At 61.7% G+C, this 23,134-nt stretch overlaps 3 protein-coding genes across 11 annotated transcripts; 1 reads left to right on the top strand and 2 right to left on the bottom strand.

The window, feature by feature from the left end:
* Window positions 1–3,398: 3,398 nt before the first annotated feature.
* Window positions 3,399–9,956, bottom strand: RFNG (RFNG O-fucosylpeptide 3-beta-N-acetylglucosaminyltransferase). 3 transcript variants are annotated; one of them, XM_064270483.1, is made up of 9 exons: window positions 9,675–9,956; window positions 9,464–9,571; window positions 9,173–9,221; window positions 8,569–8,671; window positions 8,322–8,475; window positions 7,987–8,075; window positions 7,748–7,913; window positions 7,352–7,437; window positions 3,399–7,250 (listed from the first exon to the last, which is right to left on the bottom strand). In XM_064270483.1, the coding sequence occupies exons 1-9, from the start codon at window positions 9,939–9,941 to the stop codon at window positions 7,184–7,186; spliced, it is 1,089 nt and encodes a 362-aa protein (XP_064126553.1). In that variant the 5' UTR covers window positions 9,942–9,956; the 3' UTR covers window positions 3,399–7,183. The 3 variants fall into 3 exon arrangements, with proteins under 3 accessions (XP_064126553.1, XP_064126555.1, XP_064126554.1); XM_064270485.1 differs by having other exon boundaries at window positions 3,400–7,250; window positions 9,464–9,542; window positions 9,675–9,843; XM_064270484.1 differs by lacking the exon at window positions 9,464–9,571 and having other exon boundaries at window positions 3,400–7,250.
* Window positions 9,957–10,082: 126 nt separating this feature from the next.
* GPS1 (G protein pathway suppressor 1) lies at window positions 10,083–15,610 on the top strand. Of its 4 annotated transcripts, none has more exons than XM_064270479.1 (14): window positions 10,083–10,162; window positions 11,645–11,737; window positions 12,006–12,187; window positions 12,620–12,784; window positions 12,859–12,994; window positions 13,072–13,149; window positions 13,307–13,367; window positions 13,794–13,879; window positions 14,102–14,196; window positions 14,341–14,446; window positions 14,543–14,623; window positions 14,712–14,849; window positions 14,915–15,049; window positions 15,291–15,610. In XM_064270479.1, exons 1-14 carry the CDS (start codon window positions 10,130–10,132, stop codon window positions 15,363–15,365), a joined length of 1,464 nt encoding a protein of 487 aa, XP_064126549.1. In that variant the 5' UTR covers window positions 10,083–10,129; the 3' UTR covers window positions 15,366–15,610. The 4 variants fall into 4 exon arrangements, with proteins under 4 accessions (XP_064126549.1, XP_064126550.1, XP_064126551.1 ...); XM_064270480.1 differs by having other exon boundaries at window positions 10,095–10,118; XM_064270481.1 differs by lacking the exon at window positions 10,083–10,162 and adding an exon at window positions 10,380–10,400.
* Window positions 15,611–15,758: 148 nt separating this feature from the next.
* On the bottom strand, window positions 15,759–22,673 carry DUS1L (dihydrouridine synthase 1 like). Of its 4 annotated transcripts, none has more exons than XM_010596873.3 (14): window positions 22,553–22,673; window positions 20,809–21,055; window positions 20,473–20,581; window positions 20,041–20,091; window positions 19,517–19,629; window positions 19,140–19,222; window positions 18,913–19,016; window positions 18,526–18,694; window positions 18,173–18,269; window positions 17,995–18,083; window positions 17,230–17,381; window positions 16,486–16,523; window positions 16,109–16,184; window positions 15,759–16,018 (listed from the first exon to the last, which is right to left on the bottom strand). In XM_010596873.3, the coding sequence occupies exons 2-14, from the start codon at window positions 21,043–21,045 to the stop codon at window positions 15,879–15,881; spliced, it is 1,458 nt and encodes a 485-aa protein (XP_010595175.2). In that variant the 5' UTR covers window positions 21,046–21,055; window positions 22,553–22,673; the 3' UTR covers window positions 15,759–15,878. The 4 variants fall into 4 exon arrangements, with proteins under 4 accessions (XP_010595175.2, XP_010595176.2, XP_023412548.2 ...); XM_010596874.3 differs by lacking the exon at window positions 22,553–22,673 and adding an exon at window positions 22,304–22,430; XM_023556780.2 differs by lacking the exon at window positions 22,553–22,673 and having other exon boundaries at window positions 18,526–18,670; window positions 20,809–22,297.
* Window positions 22,674–23,134: the final 461 nt, after the last annotated feature.

Here is a 23,134-nt window from a genome sequence, read left to right as displayed (position 1 = left end):
TTGCATGTGTGAATGTACATGCAATATATGTGTTTGCATATGCATAAGCATGTGATGTGTGCACACGTGTGTCCACGTATACATGTGAGTTCACGTGTGTGTGTGCATGTGACAAGGGGTGAGGTAAAGCCCCTGCCCCCGATGGAGCCTGTCTCTAAGGGAGGGGCTACAGGGACAAAGGCCCTTCCCGATAAGCTGCTAAGACTCCTTCTCAAATTCCCTCTGTGGTCACTTGGATGAGATGTTGTATTTCCTTTTCTGTTTTTCCTGTTTCTGGGTTTCTTAGGATGGAGAGGGCCCTTGAGAAAGTTTCCTGAATCCGGACTCCTCTGGCCCACAGGGGGCACTTGAGTGGGGGTGGGAGGGGCTGCAGTTGGAGCAGGGATTTGGGATAGGAGGGTCTGAGAAGCCCCTGGGGAAGGGCTGTGCACTGGCCACATGGCGTCATGGGAGGACAGTGTTGGGGGAGTAAGCCAGCTCAGGGTGCTTGCCCCAGCAGAGCTGAGGACGTAGGGGGTGCAGGGTGTACAGCCTCCACGGGCGTCCGGTGTGCCAGGGATGCTGGGCAAGGGGGCTCCTCTGAAGCTGGCCTTGGGCAGGGACGGCTTGAAGCCACCTGGAAACTTCCACATCTGGGAGGAGAGGGCAGCCATGGCCTATGGCCATACTCCTTTGACCCCAAACACAGCATGGCAGGGAGGGGGCGTTCATGGAAACTGGGAGCAAAGTCTGGCTCCAAACATGGGTAGGTGTTCCCTGGGATGCAAGAAGCTCTGGGCACAGGGAGGTGCATGAGGAGTGAAGGGCTCCAATCCTACTCTGACACCGGAGACTCGGGTCCTGACCTACAGTCCCCAACCTGGCCTTCCTTCCTGAATGGCAGCGGCCTGGAGCCTTGCCTGGTTCCAGGCCCTTCCCTGTCCTTCACTGGCCACCTGTGGCCACCAGGCTGCCAACTCGACTCCACTTACTGTTCACGTCCTACCACCTTCTCCCACAGCCAGGCCCCTCAGTGGCCTCTGTGCCCCATGCTGGGCCCTGCCTGCCCCCTGTGGCCTCACAACAGAGCCTGGGTATGGAGTCTCTTTGGGCCTAGACTCTAGCTCTGTGGCTACTCTTGGCCACTACGGCGGCTCCAGTTAGCTGCAAGGCTGCCGCCCAGGCCAATACTCCCCCTGCCCTGGCACAGGCCTTCTCTGCCCAGGAGTCACCCCCTACTCCTGCATTCAGAGTGCCCTCACCACTGCCCTGGCTCATCCTCACCCTCTCTGCCCCTCCCCATGGACCGAGAGCCCCCAGGGCGAGGCTGCTTCCTCATGGCCATCCCCCGACGCAGGCAGAGAGCTTTCAGCACATGCCGTCGAATGAGTGATGAGTGAGTGAATGGCACATGCCCTGGACAAGGGGCGAGCAGCAGGCACCAGGGCTGCAGAGGGAGCCGGCCATGGTGGCCAGCCCAGGGAGCTGAGGATGCAGCATGGAGCACAAGTGTGGGCGGGGTCTGAGATAACGGGAGAAAAGCCTCTGTTGGCCACCAGGTCCCGTGTGGACGCCTGGCTGGCCTCCAAGGCTCCAGCCTTATCTCTGTCATTCTGACTATTATCAGGACTCATGGTCCCATGGAGCTTCCTAGACACAGGTGCAATGAAACTATAAATTAGAGATGAAAGCACAAGAACCTCACAGCACCACTGGGGCCACAGCCATAGGGGCTTCCTGGGGGAGGCATAGGCCCCAGGGGACGCTGGGAGGATAAGAAAACCTACTCCCGACACTGGTTGCCATGGTTCTTCTCTCCTGTGAGCACACCTGGGCTCACACACACACACACGCATATGGATGTGCATGCAAGGCACACACAGACACACATGGACACATACATGTTTGCACAGGGCACACATGGTGACCCCACACACACGTGCACACATTCACGCATGAAGACACATGGACACATGTGCACAAGGAGCAATGGAGACACAGCACATCTATGTCCACAGGCATGCATGGAGATACGTGGACACATGCATGCATACGAGGCACACAGATACACACGAACATTCACAAATAGAAATCACATACACACGTATGCACGCACACAGGCTGCATCCCATCATCCCCTGAGGGTCCCAGCCCACTCTGCTGAGTTTGGGGAGATGGCTGGAGTGTCCTGGGGTGAGCAAGTGCCAGGGGGTCAGGCTGCATGTCTCCCCCTGAGCCAGGGTCTGTGGCCGTAATAGGGTCCTCCCCCTGCCCAGGCTAGAGCGCTGGGACCCCACATCCTCAAGGCTCCTGGGTCCCAGAGGCACAACAGAGGTCTGAGTCACCCCCAGGACCCAGGGGAGTGACAGTTTCTCTGGCAGGTAAAGGCCTGCAGATCCCCTTGCATGGAGGGGCCCATTTCTTCTAGGGGTAAGGCGGGAGGAGCCACGCACATGAAATTAGGGGGTGCAGGGGGTGCCTTTGCTGTAGGCTAAGCCGTTCCAGGTGGAGGGTCTGGCCAGGGCTAGAGCTGCAGTGACCAGGCACAAAATCTCCGTGGGAGGTGTAAGGTGATGCCACTGGAAAAAAATCCCGGCAGCTCCCAGGGTTAGACCTGGGGGGGGGCCCACGGTGGGGTAGGGGGATCAATCTCCCTCCTAGAAAGCTGCCCCCACCTACCCACCTCACCTGTGGGGGCACTGAGGTTCCCCTCTGGAAGTGGTCCACAGCTCCTAGGAGTAGACCCCAGCTTTCAGGCACAGGGCCCCTATACTCATGGGCCCTGAGTTTGGGGTCCCCCCTCAATGGCGAGGCCACCAATCTTCCTGCAGGAGCCCAGCCCCAGCCTGGGACGGCGTCCCTCCAGCAGCCCCTCAGGGTCTTCCCAGCTCAGACAAGGTGCTGTCTTGGCCCTGCCAGACTCTTCCCCACCACTCCTCCTCTTGGGCAGGTCCCGGAGGGGCTGCTGCTGCTGGGCCCCCCAGTGCAGAGGGGAAGGAGCCAAAAGCAGATGGAGGCGGGTGGCTCCATCCTCTGCAGGCACTGGAGTGTGTGCAAACCTCTCAGACGGCTGCCTCCAGTCACGTGCTGCAGCCACGTGCTGTGCCTGGTACCCGCAGCCGTCCCTGAAAATAGCCATGCTGATGTTAGGTGCCATAGAGCGGATTCCGACTCATAGTGACCCCACGTGACAGAGCAGAACTGCCCCATAGGGTTATCTCTACGGAAGCAGATCACCAGGTCTTTCTCTCGTAGAGCCACTGGGTGGGTTCCAACCACCAATGGGTTAGCAGCAGAACCCATAAGCTCACCAAAATACACCTGGCAGCTGTCTCCAGGGACAGGTGGCACAGGCAGCACAAGACTTGCAACCCCAGGGGATGGAGACCCACGAGGGGAGAGCTTCCTGCTATACATGGGGAGCCCGAGCAGTGCCTGTGGGGCTCTGGGCTGAGGGGGCAGAGGTCAGAATTTGAGGCAGGGATCCAATGGCATCAGAGAGGAGGGGGCTGCACCCGCCCAGACGCCTGTGGTTGAGGACTGCAGCACATGCGCAGGGCCAGGTGACCCTGGGGACTGAACAGGCTCCTGGAACCGGAGCCCCTCGCTGGGGACTTGGGGTTTGGGCCCAGACAGAGGAGAGGGCTCGTTCACACCTAGTTCACGCTCTGCCATCAGCTGAGACCGAGTCTCTGGTTGGTGGAAGCCTGGCTTTAGGCACATGCTAATCCACTCTCTTAAGTGCTTGGCTGCTAACCAAAAGGTTTAGTCCACTCTCCTGGTGCCTAAACCAAGCTGAAAAGGCACCTGGGCAGCGTTGGGGTTTGAGGCCCACTAAGTTAGAGGGCTGCGTCTCTGCCCCCCAGAGGTGGGTGGGGCTGACGTAGGCACGTCCTCTACTACCCCCAGGGCTGCTGGGGGGCTGCGATGTACACTGTTCTCGGGTCATTCACACTGCGGACTTTGACTGGCGTGATGCTATGGGCCGCCACGCTGGGACCCATCCTGTCTGTTTCACAAGCCGTCTCTGCCAGTGGGGTACCTTCCCTCTTTAAGGAGATGACCCGAGACAAGACACCTGCAAATGCTCTGCCTTGGCAAGCTGGACTGCAGGGTCCTGAGGCCATGGGGCAGATCCTGCTCCTTCCTTCCTACCCCAAATCCTGCAGGGCTCAGCCGAGGCCACCGGCAGGGCCCCACGAGGCAGGCAGGTGCTGTGTGAGTGAGTAGCCCTGGCTATCTTCACACAGCCCCTTTCTCTGGTGCTTAGCCAAGCAGGACAGTGGACCCCTGGCTCCTCCTGCCGTGGGCCAGGTGACAGCATCCCAGGCAGGCCCTTGGCAGTGCTCTGTGGGCCCCACAAGCTAACTGAAGACCCACATCTACCTCAGTGCCGGCACCCAAAACCAAGCTTCCTTCTCCCAAGACCTGCCCCCCACCCCCTGCACCTGGCACTCAAGTTGGAAAGCAAGACCTTGACTTACCAGGTGGACAGAGCCGGGAGAAGTGCAGTGGCTCGAGGGCAAACCCTGCCCACAACCTGGGGTTGGGGGGCTGGAGGGCCCGGGACCTCACAGGGCATCACTTTCTCCACCTGTAAACTGGGCCCTAAGGCATAGCCAGTACACTAGGTCTGGCCTGGGGAGAGTACCCGGGAGGTGGACAGTGCGGACAAGACCAGCAACAATGCCGGTGAGTCACTGATGCAGAAGGAAACAGTAACCCGGATCCTGACTTAAAATTCTGGTATTTTGTTCATCATGGGCATTTTTGCATCGTTTGATTTTTTTTTTAAATATTGCATTAAAATACTGTCTCCGACAGAAATGGGGAGAGTGCTGACACATTGTGGGAAATGAAACCAATGTCTTGGAACACTTTAAGTATGAACTATTGAATGGGAAATGAATTTGCTCTGTAAACTTTCACCTAATACACAATTAAAAAATATGTCTATGTCTTCATTACTGGGATTTTGGCACCCCCTTAGATTGGTACTCCCTGCTACCACCTGCAAGTCCTCGTGTAAGCCACCCCACTCTGCCTCTCAGCTGCTGGGAGGAGCAGGACCAGTGACATTCCACAGAGAGGTGGGTTTAAGTGGGATTCCGTTTACCTTTGTTGCCCGTTTGTTCAATATGACCGTGTTATTTTAGTGGTCGTTTTAGGGCTTATTGTCTACTTCTTCAGCTTATCACAGACCCCCACTTTCTGCATAGCCCGAGGGCCTTACAACTTCCCTTCCTATCCCCAGGACTTTGTGACACCGTCCTACACTTAACTAAGTTTGTTATAAACCCCATATTACCCTGTCATTATTTTTGTTTAAACAGCCAATTATTTTTTAAAGAGTTACATGAGAAAAAGTACACACTTCCCCACAGTCAGCACTTCTGGTGACAACCTCCTGCCTTTGTGCAGGCCTGTGTGGCCACCTCAGGCGTCTGTCTCCCTCTGCCTGAAGGACTTCCCTCAGCGCTTTCTGTGGTGTGGCTCTGTCGGTGGGAAACTCAGCTTGTCTGTATGAGTCTGTTTCCGAAGGCTAACTTGGTTGAGTATAGAATCCTAGGTTGATGAGGTATTTTTGTCTTTTTCAGTACTTCCAGCTTGTGGTGTTTCTGATAAAAAAAGCTGTTGTTTTTTCCTTTGATTCTTGCTACATGTTTTTTTTTCCTCTGGGTTTGAAGCTTTTCCCTTGTTCACTGCTTGGATCAATCTGACTGCGATGTGCCTTGGTGGATCCCCTTTTCTACAGCGTGTGGGCTCCTGAGCATAGAGGCTTCCCAGGCCCAGCTCCGCAGCAGCTTTTTCCTGCACCTGTCTCGGCACTTGTGCAGGAGTGTCTCTGGGAAGGCACCTCCCTGTGAACAGCCTTCCCTTGCACCCCAGAGGGCAGATGTCCAGCACCACAGCTGCCTCGCTGCGACCCAGTGACCCCGGCCGTCCCCTTCCAACAAGGCCTGTGTCTCAGCCCTGTGGGGGTGTCCTCTCTGGCACTCTATTTCAGCCCTGCGGGTGGCAAATACTTATACGTCTTTATACCTGTTAGTCCTGTATTCTTCAGAGTGTTCCTTGTTTGTTACTAAACAATTCCTCCTTTCTCCAACCACGTTACAGATGAAAATTCTTTATGTTTTCTCTGTTCAAGTTACTGGGTGGTTTCTTTTTTCTGGTTGGACCCAGACTGATAGAGTTCTGATTCCTCAATTATTCCCCTCATTGTGGGTTGTATTTTCCTGTGTCTTTTTGTACCTAACTTGACTAAGGTAGGCTGAGGAAGCCGAAGTGGAGAGAGAGGCCTGGCCCAAAGGCTGCTGGGAACACATCCATCCCCAGAGGAGGCCACAGCAGACTAAGGCTGAGGGGGCATGCATCAGGCCGAGCCGCTCAAGGGCCTCCTTCCTTGGGGGCAGGTCCCCCAGAGGGCCAGTGAGGATCCCTGACAACTGGGTCCAGCAGTTGAAGCCACCTCTGCACCCTCTTGCCTTAGCTGTGGGGGCTGCTGGCGAGTGGGGAAGTGAGTCACTGCGGAGCTCAAAGAGGGTTTATTGGGCAGGAATCCAGAGAGCAGAGGGGCCGTGCCAGGGAGGCCTGGAGACAAGGGTGATATGGGCGAAGGACCCACTGGGACCCACCATGGGGGGTGGAAGGCCCAGAGCAAGCTGGGGAGATGGGGTGGGAGGTGGACGCACTGTCCCAGGGCAGAGCCACTGTAAGAAGCAGGATACCGTGGCCTCAGCCTGCCCTGGGAGCACAGTGCTGGCCCCTGTGGTGGCCTGTTTGGGTGCCCCCCAGGGCTCTGCGGCCCCTCCCTTCCCTTCTCAGGGCAGCGAGTGGCACTAGAGCCTGGCCCCAGGCAGGACACGCTGCCCTCTTGTTGCTGAATGCTTGGTGCAGTGCCCATCCCCAGGCGGGACACACTGTCCTCCTGTTGCCAAATGCTTAGCACAGTGCCCATCCCCAGGCGGGACACGCTGTCCTCCCATTGCTGAGTGTTCAGCACGGTGCCCGTCCCCAGGTGGGAAATGCTGTCCTCTTATTGCCAAATGATCAACGAGATGCCAGTCCTCAGGCAGGACGTGCTGTCCTCTCCTTGCCAAATGGTTGGCACAGTGCGTGACCCACTGGCCACACTGTGGAGGTCAGACAGAACATCATCTGCCTGCACCCGGGTCAGAGTTTGTGGGTCACCAAGGGGCTGCAGTCAGCCCCGCTGCTGTGCAGAGCACCAGTCCGTGTCTGGGTAGAGGAGACAGTGGACCGACTTAAACCTGGGAAGGCAGGAAGTGGGTGTCAGGCTGTGGGAAGTGGGGCTGCTGCCACCTGAACTCCTGCTGGCCTGAGCTCCTCCATCCCACAGCTGCCTGCTTACCGAGTGGGGTCCTGCTGCAGGCTGAAGCCTCCGGCCACATTCACCACATTATGCAGGTTCTCTGGACCCCCATAGCTCAAGGTGACCTGGGGCGGGGCAGGAGTAGAAAAGTGAGGGGAGCTGCCTTCTCAGGGCCCACCCTGCCTCTGCCTGGGTCCAGAGTCCAGCCAGGAGAGGCTGCTTGGCTCCCAGTTTCCCCTGCTGGAGGGGCCTGGTAGCCCTGGTGGGCCAGGCTGTGGGAACAGTACCAAAGGGTGAGGAGATCAGCTAGAGGGGTGCTGGCACCAGATACGGGACAGGAGTGGAGGAGCGACAGAGTGGAAAGGGGGAAGAGAGGAGATGCTGGTAGCCTGGGATGAGGATTCGAGGCACAGCCATCTGCGGAAGGCAGCGTACCTGCTGGAGCACAGCATCGGCTGGGAGCTGCGGCAGGTTCTCCAGGTGTGAGTGGAAAAGTGGGCTGTGCAGCAGATGCGCGCCCAGCAGCCCCTCCACGATGTAGCCCACAGTACAGTCGTCCGGGAGCCGTACCCGCTCAGCCGTGCTCATGAAGCTGCCCAAACTGGGAGCAGGGCGGATCAGTGCTGCCCGGCACCCTCCCCCACAACCTGGCCTAGTTCCTGCTCCCCACTTACCCGGCCCACGGGCTCATCTTGAGGGCAAGGCCTCTGCTGAGGCAGAATCCAGCCCCACCAGTGGCAAACCAGAACTTGACTGTGGTGACCTGTGGGGTGGGGGCATGGGGTCAGGGCTGCCAGGCCTAGGGCTCTGCGCCGACGTCTCCTAGAGCTCTCAATGCCCTCCTCAGGCCGCCCCTTGGGAGCTCCAGGATCACCCTCAGGGGTGTGAGGTACTGCCCACCATTGCCGTGGGACTCCAGCCTGAGCCCGGCTGTCAGGCAGAACTCTAGCTTGAGCCATTTCTCCACCTGTTGACTGTGGCCGCCCCACCCTTGGCCTGGGACACTCACAGTGCCGCCCCCTGGGGCCCGCTCAGTGGCCTCGATGGGGTGGTCCAGGCTGGGCCGACCCAGGTACACGTCCTGGCTGGGTGAGAAGGAGGCCAGCAGCCGCAGCAGGCTTCCAGGGTTCACGTAGTTGTCATCATCCACATGGCAGAACCACCTGGGCAGTGGAGAGGGTTCCAGTGAACGCCCAAACCCCACCCACCAGGCCAAGGCAAATGGGCACCCCAGGGTGGGATGAGGCCTCACATACTTGCGCCCCGACTCGATGAACGTGTCATATTCTACCGCCATCTTGCAGCAGAGCGCCTGGCGGCTGTGTACGGCTGAGCAGTTGGTGTTGATGACATGACTGCCTGCGACACAGAGACAGGGGGAACACGGGTGGGCACCGCCACGGAGAGGGCAGGGCAGGCTCCTGCCCTGGGTCCAACTACAGCCTTGCTTAGCCCTCTCTCAGCTATACCCATTGGTGACCTCTGAGATCTAAGCAGGTGGCCATTGCTTAAGAACACATGAATGGAAACCCACTGGAAAACATGACTGAGGAGAGACCCTCGCCCCCTAGCCTGGGAAGGATGTGGTCTGAGGCCCTGGAAGTCAGCCAGTGGCCAGGCAGGATACACGGCATGGTGGGCGGCGAGCAGGGTCCTGGGACCTGGCTGGCCACTGGTGGGTACCCAGGCTCTGCCCCTTGCCAGCTGTGATCCTGGGGGCGGGGGGCGGTCACTTGCCTCCCTGGGGCTATCATCCGTAGAAGGAACACAGTGAACACAGTGAGGCTGTTGCTTCTCTAGGGGTGGGAGGAACCCTGTGCAGAAGGATCCCGTGGGCAGAGCTAGGCTGGGGACACTCACCCCACTGGAGCTGTAGCTCAGGGTCATCTCCGTCAGTGAAGATGAAGGTCTGGTGGGAAACATGCCTGTGATCACCTAGGGCCACCATGCAGGGGCCTGGTGCAGTGTGCCTAACAGGTAGGGGAGGCACCTCAGGAGAGAGAGCCTATTGGGGTGTTTGGGGTGCCCTCAGATGCCCACTGCTGGCTGTCATCCTGCCGCCCCTAAATGGCAGCTTGGCCCTAGGCCTGAATCACTGGAGAAGCTCTTCAGGTCTCAGGCCGGTAGGTTGGGAGAACCCCCCCAGAGTACCGGCTGAGCTGTGGCCCAGGAGGGCGCTGATCCGGTAGTCTGCGCGCTGGGTCTGGTGAGCTCAGAGACTGGGGCCGCCCTGCGAAGTGGGGGTTCGCGGTTCGGGACCTAGATCCGGCGGACACAGCAGGGGACAGGGGAGTCCGCGGCCTGGCCAGGACGGCGGGGTGGCCGGAGCCAGGGGTGGCCGGGGGCCCGGGGCGAGCCCGACCTGCTGACTGGCGCGGGAGATCCAGGTGCGCAGCAGCAGCCCCAGGCGCGGCCCGTGGTTCTTCCGGGTGGTCTTGACGGCGATGAAGACATCGTCGGGGCGCAGGCCGGCGGTAGGCCCGGGGAGGGTCGCGGCGGGGGCTGGGGCCAGCGGGTCTGGGGCCGGGGCGGGCAGACGGGGCAGCGGCAGCAGCAGCAGCAGCAGCGCGGCCAGGGCCGCCGAGAGCGCGAGGCAGGCCCTGCACGGCGCCCCCCGCGCTCGGCTCATGAGGCCGCTCGCGACCTCCGGCGGCTGCCCGCGACCCCCGGCGCCAGGCGCGGCGTGCACGGCCGGAGCCGCAGGTGAGAGCGCGGCGGACCCTTTAAGAGCCGCGGCCTCTGGAGCCCCGCGACCCGGAAGCGGCGGCTGCGCTAACCCGGAAGTGGACGGCACAGCCGTGGCAGGGTGGGTAGAAGATGCCGTTGCCGGTCCAGGTGTTTAACCTGCAGGTAACGAGCCGAGGACCAGCCGCGCTTCCGCCGCCGCCCTCGGGGTCCGGGCGCCGAGCCCGGGCGGGGCCTGCCCACAACCCCCGGCCCGGTTTGCGCCCGACGGTGCAGGGCGCGCTCGCTGGCCGCCCCGGGCCCGGCCCTCCGCAGGGAGCCCCGGGCAGCGCAGAGCGAGTGTCGGCGAAGTCCCCCCGGAGGCCCGATCGGCGCGGGGCCGGGCCGTGTCCAGGGCCGCGCGGTGAGCTGCCCAGGAGCGCGGCCCGCTCGGGGTGTGCGTCCCGCGGGCCCCGGCCTAAGAGCCTCCTGCCCGGCTGCGCCGTCGGCCCGACATGCCGAGGGGGCGGGGGCCGCGGTGCCGTTAGCAGTCGCGTCCCCGGGCTCCACCCGCTGCGGCTGCGTCTCCGGCGGGAGCCCTTTGGGGTCACGCCCGCCCCCCCCAGCTTTCGGCCGGGCGGCGCCCCCTCCCCTCCCCCGCCCCACCCGCCCGCCCGCCCGCCCGCCAGACTGGGGAGAGGCACCGGCCCCGACGCTAACGTTCTTTCTCCCCTTCAGCATCCAGCCAGCTCTGTGTCAGGGTCGGGGGGTGCAGAAAGTCAGGACAGAATGAGGGATAGCTCGGCCCCCAGCTCGGCCTCCTCGTCAGTGACAGATCTGTGCTGCACCCCTCACAGCAGTAGGTCAGACCTCTTTCTGCCGGGCACGGCCGGAGACTTCAGCCTGAGCGCCAGTCTGTCGGCCTGTACGCTGCTTTACGAGGTACCTTCCAGGAGAGAGGCCCCGGCGGAGAGCGAGCCAGGGGGAGAGCCCCGCCGCCCCGCCAGCCCGAGGACAGGGACTCAGCACCAAGCAGAGGGGCTGGGTGGGCGCTCTGGCCGGCAGCCTGAGCCCCTGCCCTTCCAAGAAAGAGGCCTGGACCTCGGGGTCTCCTACAGGCGTGGCACCAGCCTGCTTTGTAGATCTTGAAACTGAGCATCCAACCCAGTGTCCCCCCCCCCCAGGCCTGTGGGGTTCCCCGAGTTGACTCCATCCCCTCCTGACCTTGCGGCGTGACTCTTGCCCTGTACTGCTGCTCCAGCTGCTTGGGACAGGTTCTGGGACATTCCAGGGGCTGGCCTGAGCCTGCGGGCAGGCCCCCTGCATCCTGGGATTAAGGTCTCATGTGCTTCTTCTCTATGGCTTTGAGGAAACCACATCAGGACAGTGCTTGGAACCATGTAGGACAGCCTCAGAGGCCTGTGTAACAGCCCTCCTGACGGGGTTACCATCAGGCTAAGGGCTTTTTGTGCACAGCCCTCCCTGACTCTTCACTGGAGACTTGCCAGGAAGGGGGCTGTGGAGGGCACTCTTGGGGTGCAGCAGTAGGAGCGCGGGCACGGTTGCGCCTCAGAGGATAGAGGGGCAGGTGACTGTGGGAGGTGGTGAGGGTCTGTGCAGCCCTCCCGGGCCTCTCCTGCATGAGGTGCCAAGGTACCCTTGTTGCAGGGGGCAGTGGAGCCCATGCAGATTGACGTGGACCCCCAGGAGGACCCACAGAATGCACCTGATGTCAACTATGTGGTGGAGAACCCCACCCTGGTACGGAGCCACAGGATGTCCCTGGGTGGGGGCAGACAGTTGGCCCTTCTCAGCAATGCTTGGTGGGGTGTCTCTGACCTGGAGCCCTTGATACTCGGTTCTCCCCTTTCTCCACCCACCGCCTCCCCCAACCCACCTACCCCCCCCCGTCTCCTTCTTCTCAGCACCTGGGGCAGCATCCTGTTCCGGGCAGTCAGGACGGGGGGTTGGGTCCAGGGTCCTGCCTTGCAGGCGTGGCCCGAGCCCCCTGTGCCCATGCCCGCCCCAGGACCTGGAGCAGTACGCAGCCAGCTACAGTGGCCTGATGCGCATTGAGCGGCTGCAGTTCATTGCCGACCACTGTCCCCCGCTTCGTGTGGAGGCCCTGAAGATGGCTCTGTCCTTCGTGCAGAGAACCTTCAACGTGGATATGTATGAGGAGATCCACCGTAAGCTCTCGGAGGCCACCCGGTGAGCAGGTGGTGTGGGGACAGGCTCCCGCTGCCTCTGCTGGCTCCACATGTCTCCGTGTCCCAGTCAGGAAAGGGGGCAAGCGGAGGAGATGGTGAGGTCTTGCCCTCCTGCTGAGAGTTGACGTGTGTGCGCGCGCGCGCGCACGTTTAATTCTCTGACTCCTAGAGAAAGGCGTGTGTGGAGGTGGCCCTTTCATTCAGCCAGGCTGCAGGCTCCCCTCCAGGCTCTGCACCCTGGGACCATCTCTGGGCCCAGTACCGGGCTCGATGCAGACTGGGTGCCTGTAGCATGGGCAGTGTGGCAGGTGGGGGCTGGGTAGGAGGTGCCTGCAGGTCATGACCTCCAAGGGCCAGCCTGTGGCCGGGGACTCTTCCTACGCCTCCCCAGCCCCCACACCAGCCACTGGACTGATGGCCGGTCTTCCCCCAGGGAGCTGCAGCATGCCTCTGACACTGTCCCTGAGAGTGGTGTGGAGCCCCCGCCCCTGGACACGGCCTGGGTGGAGGCTACTCGCAAAAAAGCTCTGCTGAAGCTGGAGAAGCTGGACACGGACCTGAAGAACTACAAGGGCAACTCCATCAAAGAGAGCATCAGGTGCTGGTTTACCTGGGGAGGCGGGCGGCCTGCCTGGGATCTCCTGACCTGGGCCGCTCATGGTGGGCTTGCAGGCGTGGCCACGATGACCTGGGTGACCACTACCTGGATTGCGGGGACCTCAGCAACGCCCTCAAGTGCTACTCACGGGCCCGGGACTACTGCACCAGCGCAAAACATGTCATCAACATGTGCCTCAATGTCATCAAGGTGGGACCACGGGCAGACATGGGGAGCCTGGGCAGCAGCGGGGGCACTGGCTTCAGTCTGCCTGCTCTGTCTGGCAGGTCAGCGTCTACTTACAGAACTGGTCTCATGTGCTGAGCTATGTCAGCAAGGCTGAGTCTACCCCAGAGATCGCCGAGGTAGATGGGAGCCTGCTCTGCCACCCCCTTTTCCCACGGCACTGCCGCCCCAGGAGCCCCAGCTGCCTGCATTCCCTCTGGGCTGGGGCAGGGGCACTGGGGAGAGATGCCGGCAAGCGGGGTGATGCTCATTCGTTTGTGTGATCTTCCCCTGCAGCAGCGTGGGGAGCGGGACAGCCAGACCCAGGCCATCCTCACGAAGCTCAAGTGTGCCGCAGGTGAGGGCCAAGTAGGTTGTCGGGGCCCCATGTGCTCTATCGCGGCAGGATCACATGACGCAGCATTATCTGTGGGTGCAGGTGATGCCTGCCCCGCTCGGGCCCACTCGAGGGGCTGTGGGGCAGGAACCATGGTCATGAACAGAGGCCCTGCCTTCCAGCAGGCCTCTCCCCGCTGGTTTCCCACCTGTGAGCTGTGCAGCCTGGCTCCTTTGCACAACGGTGATAACTTCATTGGAGGCTTTTCTCAGTCACGTGGTGGCGCTGTTGTCTAATCACTGCTGTCCCCAATGTCCCTAAAGTTCCTGATGCTGAGGAGCGGCATGGGGGTGGGGGAGCGGCAAGGGGGCACCGTTGGCCGCTGAGCCCTTGCTGCCCACAGCACTCTGGTGGCCTCACAAGGCTCTTCGGCTCCCTCTGCCCCAGGCTTGGCCGAGCTGGCTGCCCGCAAGTACAAGCAGGCTGCCAAGTGCTTCCTGCTGGCCTCCTTTGACCACTGTGACTTCCCCGAGGTGAGGGGTCATGGGGGCTCTGGAGGAGCCTGGTTGGGTCTTGAGCAGTGGGGGTGTGCTTGGTGGGTTAGGTGCTGGTGTTGGGGTCTCCCTCCGGTGGGCATCTAGGGGTTCTCTGAGATGTCTACACGGACCCCACCTGGGCTCCGGGCCTCATTCCTGGCTACCATCCTGACTACCACTGGTGGTTGGGGTCTTGACCCCCTCCCCTCTTGCCCTCAGCTGCTCTCCCCCAGCAACGTGGCTGTCTATGGGGGCCTGTGCGCCCTGGCCACCTTTGACCGCCAGGAGCTGCAGCGCAACGTCATCTCCAGCAGGTGGGTGGGGGCACGGCCCTGGCCCAGCAGCCCCTCCCCAGCCCTGATGTCCCTTCAGCCTGGGGCTGATGCCCAGCTGGCCTCTGGCGGCCCCCGTGGCCCTGGAGGGCAGAGGCCGTTCTCTGAGGAGTCTGGTCCCTACAGCTCTTTCAAGTTGTTTCTGGAGCTGGAGCCCCAGGTACGGGACATCATCTTTAAATTCTACGAGTCCAAGTACGCCTCTTGTCTTAAAATGCTGGACGAGATGAAGGTGAGGGTGGGGCCAGGCCAGGCTGTGGGAGGGGGTGGTCTACTACTGGGGGCCATGGGGCAGCAGCAGGCACCCCTGACCTGACTTGCACCCAAGGACAACCTACTCTTGGACATGTACCTGGCCCCCCATGTCAGGACCCTCTACACTCAGATTCGCAACCGTGCCCTCATCCAGGTAAGCATGGGAGCAGGTGGGTAGGTGCTGCTGACAGCCTGGCAGACCACTGGCAGGTGAAGCAGCTGCTCACATCTCTGTCCTGTAGTATTTCAGCCCCTATGTGTCTGCTGACATGCGCAAGATGGCCACCGCCTTCAACACCACAGTGGTGGCACTGGAGGATGAGCTGACCCAGCTGATCCTGGAGGGGCTTATCAACGCGCGCATTGACTCTCACAGCAAGGTGGGCGATGCCAGGCCCTGGGAAGGGGGTGGGACCCCTGGCCCTGCTGACCCTGCTTCCTGCAGATCCTGCATGCTCGGGATGTGGACCAGCGCAGCACCACTTTTGAGAAGTCCCTCCTGATGGGCAAAGAGTTCCAGCGCCGAGCCAAAGCCATGATCCTGCGAGCCGCAGTACTGCGCAACCAGATCCACGTCAAGGTGGGGAGGCCAGGTGGTGTGGGCTGGGCCGGGTGGTGTGGGTGGGGCTGGGCTGAGTCCCACCTCCCTGTCCTTTTCTGGGGTCTCCTCCCTGGAGGGAGCTGGAGGGGGGCTCAACGGATGGTTGTGGCCAGGCTGAGCCCCACCTCCCCATTCTTTACCAGTCTCCTCCCTGGGAAGGAGGGAGAGTGCAGGGTGGGTGGGGCCAGACTGAGCCCCGTCTTCCCACCCTTTCCGGCAGTCTCCTCCCCGGGAAGGGAGCCAGGGGGAGCTCACACCCGCCAACAGCCAGTCTCGGATGAGCACCAACATGTGAAGTACCCAGCCTCTGTGGAACACTGCCGCCTGCTGGCCCTGCACAGGAAGCCTGGTGCCATCAAGCCTGTTCCAAGGGCTGGCCATCCACCCACCCATCCACCCACAGCCCCTGGCACGCTCTCTCTCTCCCCAGCTGTGTGGTGCTGGCCCCACGGGGTGCGCAGGGCGCTGCCTCCCAGTCTCATCCCCCTTCCCGTGTCATCTGGAGTGAAGGCGTCCATTAAAGAGCAGACTGCAAACATTCCCCTGGCTCTGCACCTTCCTGCTCTGGTGGGGTGGGCCACCCCCCTGGCACTGACAATTTATTGTTCACTTCAAACACAGACTCAAATGGCAGGACAATAGGGCAGGACCGGACTGGGGCCTGCCCACTGGCATCCTCAGACCCCAGTGAGGGTGGACTGGCATGCTCCCGTCCATGTTAAATAGCAGGAGATCCCTGAGTAAAGGTATGTGCTTAGGGAGCTGTGTCCAAGCCTCAATGGCAGTCCTGTCCAGGCTACAGCTGGCCTCAGGCCACAGCACTGCCCACAACTTCAGGGAAGCCACCCGGTCCCCCAGGTCCTGGTGGGGGTGGCTCCTGCAGCCTAGGTTGGTCCCCTTTCCAGGCCAGAGACTTTTCCAGTTTGGTCTTGAACAGCAGCCCGTGACCTGGGGGAGCAGAGGGACAGAAATGGGTCTGTGCTTGGCCCTGCCCTGGCACCCCTGCCCACCAGCTGAGGGCCACCAGCTGCCCCTCACCTGGGCAATCTGCAGACTCTTTGAAAGCTCTCTTCTTGCAGCAACCCCGGCACAGGTTAAAGACGCACCTGTTGCCCTGGACATAAAATGGCCAGTGAGCCTGTTGCCCTCCCCAGTGTGGCACCACCAAAGGTGACCAGGGAGCAGCCCTGGTGTTTTGGTACCACAGCCTGGGAGGGGCACAGCAGGGCTGCGCCCAGAGGGCACTTGTCTCCAGGTGACAGGCCAGGGGCTGTCCTGGGGGCAGGGCCTGGAGCTGCAGTGGTGTTCACACTGTTAGCGACCAGGCCGCTGCACTGGAGACTCCTGGCTCCCCACCATGGCCTGGGGCCCTGCAGCCTGAACATGGGCAGCAATGGACAGAAAGAGCCACTCACCTTAGGGTTTCCACACTGGTCACACTTTGCGTATTTTGCTAAGAAAAGAACAAAAGACATTAGGGGGAGCACAGGTGGCCGGGCTCAGCAATGAGGGTCCCTCAGAGCCGTCACAGCTGGAGGCTCAGGGAACTGGGGTGGCCCTGGTCTGCTCTTCCCTTTGGGCAAGGGGTAGGGGCAAGATGAGGTGTCAGCAGGATGTGGGAGGTGATAGGTGGATGGGAACCCAGAAAACGCCCTGTCCATCCGCCCTGAGAGCTGCGGCGAGATGGGGGCTCAGCCCACACCCCCACCCCACCCTGGCTGCCTCCTAGAACAGCTAGGGGTACAAATGGCAGGCAGGGCCTGTTTGGGGGAGGGGTCTCCAATAGTGGGCTGCCAGCAGCTGTCAGAGAAATCTGATTCGGGGGACAACCGCAAGAAGAAGCAGGGCCCAGTGGGCTTAGCCCCTTCACCTACGGGTCTCGGGGGGAGTGGTACAGGGCTGAGAAAAGCTCTCAGGGAGTAGACGAGCGGCCTTTTGGGTCCTAACTCACTCCTCCCCCACCGGTGCCTGATCCCACCACACCTGCCCCTCATGCACTCTCAGAAGTCCTGTCTCACAGCCTAGATGGCTCAGGAAGGCTGCCACAGGTGCCAAATGATGAACGCCATGTAGAAGACCAGGCTGAGACAAGAAGCCCCTTGGAGGCTGGCCTCAGCCCACCCACTTTCCTGGCCTGGCAGGCTGGGGGGATGGCTTACGCTTAAGCGAGGGGTCGAAGGTCTTGTGGGGGTTCCTCAGCTTCTTTTTCTGTTTGTTCTTGGACAGGACCTCAAGGCGACCCCCCTCCTCCTCCTCCTCTTCTAGGGCCCGCTTGCTGCCAGCACTGCTGTGCTTGCTCCCCTCCCTGGGCCTGACAGAGAGGCATGGGTAATGCTGAGTGTGCTTGAGGGCACCCAGCCCTACCACTGTGGTCCAGGTGCTCTGACCCAAGTCAGGCCTTAGGGGGAGAGCACTGGGGGCCCTGAAAGACCAGGTCCCCTCAGAGCAGCTGAAGGCCAGAGCTTGCTGTCCGGGGCCACACAGCGAGCAGACAGCGGTGAGGCCAGGATTCCTCTGACAGCTGTGCCTAGGCAGGGCTAAAGCCACACAGCACCACCCCGCATCTGAGGACCCAAGGAAGCTGAGGGGTCACCCTCCTGACCCCAAGGACCAATCCACCTGGATCAGAGAAGTTTAAAGCAACGTCCCATGAAACTGATCATACAAACCTACAAGCCCCCAGATGGGGTGAGGGTACCACCAGGGCCAGGAGCTCAGCTGGGCTCCCACTGTGAGGCTGGTGGTGTGTGGGGCTAGGACACACCACAGGAGAGGCACACCTCATCTGCAGTGGCCACGCCTGCCCTTCCTTGTTTCACGTTCCCTGTGAGCAGCCACTAACCTTAACAATCAAGGAGGGTGCTGGCCAGGCTCAGGGGCAACAAGCCCCAACATCCCCAGGCCGGCACCTATGCAGGGCTCACCCGGGCCGGACGTAGGGCTGGCAGATCCAGTGGAAGAACGGCAGACCTCCCGAGGGCTTCTCCCCCTCCTTCTGCCTGGACATGTCCTCCTGCAAAAGCCCAGAGGCCCCTCCGTCAGGAGTCATGGCCTGAGCCCCCACCCCACCGGCGACACCCTACCACGCCCACAGGGACATGCCTGACACTGCAGCCTTAGTGCCCGGCTCACTGTGGCCACATCCTCCAAGGTCTTCGCCTTGGCGAGTTCCTCACGGAGCTGCTGATGCACCTGCAACCTGGGACAGATGCCCGTCATGGGGGCCCCTGCGCCACCTGCCCCACCAGACACATGATTGCCCTGTCTCCCTCCCTCCCTCATTCTCCCACCCGCACCCCCTCCCCAAGCTGCCTGCCTGGCTCGCCTTTGCCAGCCCCCCTGAGCCCTCAGGATGCATACAGCCATCTCCAGTGTGGGCTTGCAACGAGTCCCCATACGTCTCAGGGGGTCTGCGACAGCAGCGCCAGCCGGGGTGCTGGGGGCCCCCCACTCACGTGTGGTGCCAGAGCTTGAAGAGGTGGGCGCGGACATAGGATAGTGGGCAGGGGTGCTGCCGCACCAACACCAGGTACTCCTCAGCCAGCTCCCACACGGCAGGGCTGCGGCCCTCGAACAGGGCGGGGTTGTGCAGGTTGCCCTCTGCGGGGGATGGGGACTTGAGGGCTGAGGGTGCAGACAGGGCAGCCCTACTGGGCTCACGAGGCCACTCTCCCTGAGCCTGGGGCATCCTGGACGCCTGTTCCCCCCACCCTCCCATGTCCTGTGCTTACGACCTTTGCACCCCCTCACCTGTGCTCATGACCCTGTGCCCTTCCTCATCTGTGCTCATGACTCTGACCCCTGCTCCCCTCACCTGCACTCATGACCCTATGCCCCCTCACCTGCACTCATGACCCCCTGCGCCCCCGTGTCCTGCAGGCAGCGTTCCACATCCCGCAGGCACTGGATGTTCCCGTTGGCAAACACTGGAATGCTCACAGCCTTCCTGTGCAGAGCCCGCACAGACGCTCAGTTGTGAGGCAGTGCCTGCCCTGTCCCCCATTCTGGGAGGTGGGCACCCACCCTCAACTCCATCCCAGCCTGTCAACCCAGCTGCCACCCCACTCACCGCACAGCGCGGATATGCTCCCAGGATGCAGGCCCCGGCAAGGGCCCCTTCTGCTCCTTGGTGCGCCCGTGCACGGTCAGCAGCTGGGATAGGGGGCCCGGTCAGCGCTTCAGTGCCAGGTCCCACAGCCCCCTCCCCGCCCCACCCTGGGTGAGAGGCCCAGCCCCCTTTCCCCGTCAACAGGTGGCAGGGCCTCCAGTGCCCCCGGCAGAAACGACCAGGCAGCCTGACCCAGGGGTTGGGGTGAGTGACAGCTTCAGGAGAGGGACAGGAAGGCCGAGCCGGACACCCATTAGTGGACCTGCAGGGCACACTGACTGACACCCTTGGCTCAGGGAGGCCAGGTTCTCCACTCCTGCACACCCCCAGCCTCTCACCTGGCAGCCAGCTTTCTCCAGCATCTGGGCGTACCTCACGGTCTTGTCAATTTCTGGGAAGACACGGATTTTGCACGTGACTGGAACAGAGAGCCTCTCGTGGGCCAGCAGAACTGTGGACGAGGAGAAGCGTTTCTGAGGGGTGGCGGGGGAGCGTGGTGTCTGCCAGGGCCTTTCCCCTGGCCTGGCGAGTCTGAGACCAACAGGGCTAGCGCCAGCCTCCCCTGCTGGCAGCTGGCAATCTGGCTCTACTCCCCAGGACATGGGAGGGCCAGGGCTAAGCTTGAGGCACTGCCCACAGCACCTACTGTCTGGTTCTAAGGCAGCAGCTTGTACAGGCTGTGACCTCTTCCACGGCCCCTTCCTCTAGGAGGAGACACTTGGCCACCAGGCCCCCAGTGTCTCGGGACCTTACAAGCCAGCACCTCTGCTGAGCCCCCCACAAGACTGCCCTGGGCCCCCCGCCCCTTTTCTGTGATGTGGCCCAGCCCTCCCTGCCAGTACAGCTGCACGCAGCAACTCACTCATTCTCTGCAGCAGGTCCCACTCCTCCTGCAAAAAGGCGCCATAATGACCTGTGGAGGGCAAGCAGTGTGTTGGCTGCAGCTCGAGGTAGGCAGGCTGAGGCCACCCCAGCCCCACTGTCCCTACTGAGCTTTTGTAGGCCAGGAGCCCCCACCCCCAGCTCTGCTCAGTCCCATCAACCAGACAGCTAGGTGGGTGCTCTGTGCCTGCAGACTCCACTGGTGCACCCAGACTCCAAGGTAGGACTGGCTGGTGCCATGCCTTCCAGGTGACCCCCTTGGAAGGGGTCCCTGCGTCTCACAGTGTGAACTGGGACCTGGTGCCCTGCACAGTCAAATGTTCAGAGAGTACCTGAGCAGCACCAACCCAAGCTGCAACCAATGTGCTGCGCTGCCATCTGGCACCGTGCGGGCTCCTGGTGCTGCACTCACCCCTCTTGGCTATCATCTGCGGGCAGCCCAGGTTCAGGTCAATGGCATCACAGTAGTCCTGAGCGAGGAGAGCCGCCTGCACAAACACTTCCGGGTCGTTGGCACAGAACTGGAAAAGACAGGTAAGCAGCATGATGGCCATGCATCCCGGGGCAGCTCCCAGGAGAGGGTTAATTTTGGGCGGGAAACAGCCTCTGATGGCTCCAGGTGCATCTGGCAGCTACGTGCTTCCCCATGGGCCATTCCTGCTGTGGCCCAGCCCCACCCTGCTCCCCTTGAATCTGTTTCTGGGAAGGCTGGGGGGTCCCATGCAGAGGCATGATCTCCTGGGCCCACCTGCACAATGAGGGGCCGGTCCTCAGGGCACACCTCACAGTACAGGTTCTCCTTCCGGTAGTTGGCATCACGCACGAAGACCTGGGCGTGCAGCATGGGCGTATAGCAGAGCTGTGCCCCATGGCGGCGGCTCAGCAGCCTCCAGGCCAGCTCGCTCTGGTCCACCATGGGGGCTACCACGTGGCGGGCCCCCCCCAGGGTACGGCTCCAGAACTCGAAGCCCTGCAGTTTGGGCATTGTCTCCACCCTGCAGGAGGGGAGGGACTAGACACTCAGCCCACAGAGAGCCTAGAGTGCAGAAGAAAGGGGGTGCAGACTGGGACCAGGGGCTCAGACACACCCTCCCCCCGCCCTGCCTGAGAGCCCCGTGTGGACCCGACCCGGTGGGCACCTAAGAATAGACTCAGAGGGCACGACAGCTCTTTCTGAGGTCACTCCAAGGCCCACTGGTGGGATTACTGCTGGGCCACAAGGTGGACCGTGTCAGTAGGGGTGGGCCTGAGAGCTGAAACCCCAGTGCCGTCACCTCCCAATGGTGGCCTCAGACAAGTCACTTGACCTTCTGGGCCCAGCCCCTCGTGTGTTAGCAATTGAACACGTTTGCCTGGCAGGACTGAGGTGAGAGTTAAAGCAGCACCAGGTGCAGTAGCCTTGCTGAAGCCCCGCATGGAGATGGAACGACAAAGGGGAGCCGTGACCCAGGAGACCCTCAGGACCTCTACCATACAGGACCACCCTGTGGTGACATCACCTAGAGTCTGGGGCTCGGCTTGCCCTCCCTGCCCGCCAGTGGGACCACACAGGCTGCCTGGACTCCATGCCCTTCTCTGGGGCGTCAAGAGGTTACGTTCAAAAATGGAGCAAAGGTCTCGCTCTGAGGCCATCTCAGCGGGTGAGGAAGGCCCTGAGAATGTTCCACCCACTCTTCCCTTACAGGAACGGCTCTTAGACCCACACCAAGTAGAGACAAAGCAGACTCTCCTTGGGCTTATCTTTTCTGCGTCCAGCCACTAAGCCCCACGGGAACTATCCTTCCGTATCAGTGACTTAATACCAAGTGGCCAAGGTCCGAACACAAAATTAAATACTAAGAGAACAGACTGAGCAAGGATTACTTTGAGAGAACACTCACTCCACGTACCTTACTCCCCGAGCAGACTGCCCATGTTCTAGAAATACTAAGTAGATTCACCTGTTTAATACTTAACTAAGGTCCAACTACTAGTCTGACATTTTCAAGAACAGTAAAATTACACAGAGAAATCATCCAGGCCACCAATGTCCTCACCAAAGTGACCGCCCAGCCTAACCAGCCAGGTCTTCCCTCTGCCCCAAATGGTGCCATTTCTGCTCACTGCTCTAACCCCACTGTCGCAAGGGGCTGCAATGCCAGAGTCGGGGCCACTCCCTGGCAGCCCAAATGGAGCTCGAGTTGCAAACAATTGCGAGCCGAAAGCCTCCAAGACGCCCCTCTGTTTGTCTAAGTTTAGGTTACCTGGTCAGTCAGTGGACAGCCAACCAGGAGCTGCGCTGGGGGTCCCTGCCCGGAACGCTGACGTCCCTCTGGGGCCCAGGGCGCACCCTGCCTGAGCCTCCGTGAGGGGCCCCACGCAGCCTGGGGGGGCGCCGACCCGCGCGGCAGGGTGCACGCTCGGGACCCCGACCCGCAGGTGCAACGGGGGCTCCGCGGGAGCCGCGGGACGCTGCAGTCCCCACCGCCGGGTCCGCCCGCCGCAGCCCGTACCCGCCTGCCCGCCTTGCGGGTCCCGTGTCGCCGCCTGGGGTCGCTCCCCCGCTGTTACCGCCGCTAACCGCCCGCACCGCGCCGGGGCCGCTGCCGAGCCGAAGCCGAGTCCATGGCTCCGCGCCGGGGCCGCCGGAAGGGGCCGCTGCCGCCGGAAGGGGCCTCTGCCAGGGCGGTCCGGGCGGCCCGCGGTACGGCGGGAAATGCAACCCCGGGAAACCGCTCCCGGCCTCGGAGCGGCCCGAGATCGGGGAGGGGGGCGGTCCGCGCCACACGTGGTCCGCGGTCAGAGGCCGGAAGTCGACTTGTCCTACCCACATCCCGCGGGCTTGCTGGGGCGCACTTTGGGGTCGTCTGGTGACTGGTAGTTATGCCCGGGAACGCCAGAGTCCCGGCCCCGGCCTGCAGCTGCCCGGGGGACGGGGGGCGCCCATTTTGAAATCCGCGTTTCCTCCTCTGTGTCTCCTCCGACGCCCGTTCGGCTGTCAGCTGCCTGAGGTCTTCCTTGGTGAAGCGCCTGTTATGTCCTTTGCCCGTCTTTTAACTGGATTACTTGTCTTCTTATTGTCGAGGTGTTGAGTT

This window comes from Loxodonta africana, chromosome 18, assembly GCF_030014295.1.
Source record: "Loxodonta africana isolate mLoxAfr1 chromosome 18, mLoxAfr1.hap2, whole genome shotgun sequence".
In the NCBI taxonomy this organism is placed as follows: Eukaryota; Metazoa; Chordata; class Mammalia; order Proboscidea; family Elephantidae; genus Loxodonta; species Loxodonta africana.
This window is presented reverse-complemented; position numbering and strand designations above follow the sequence as displayed.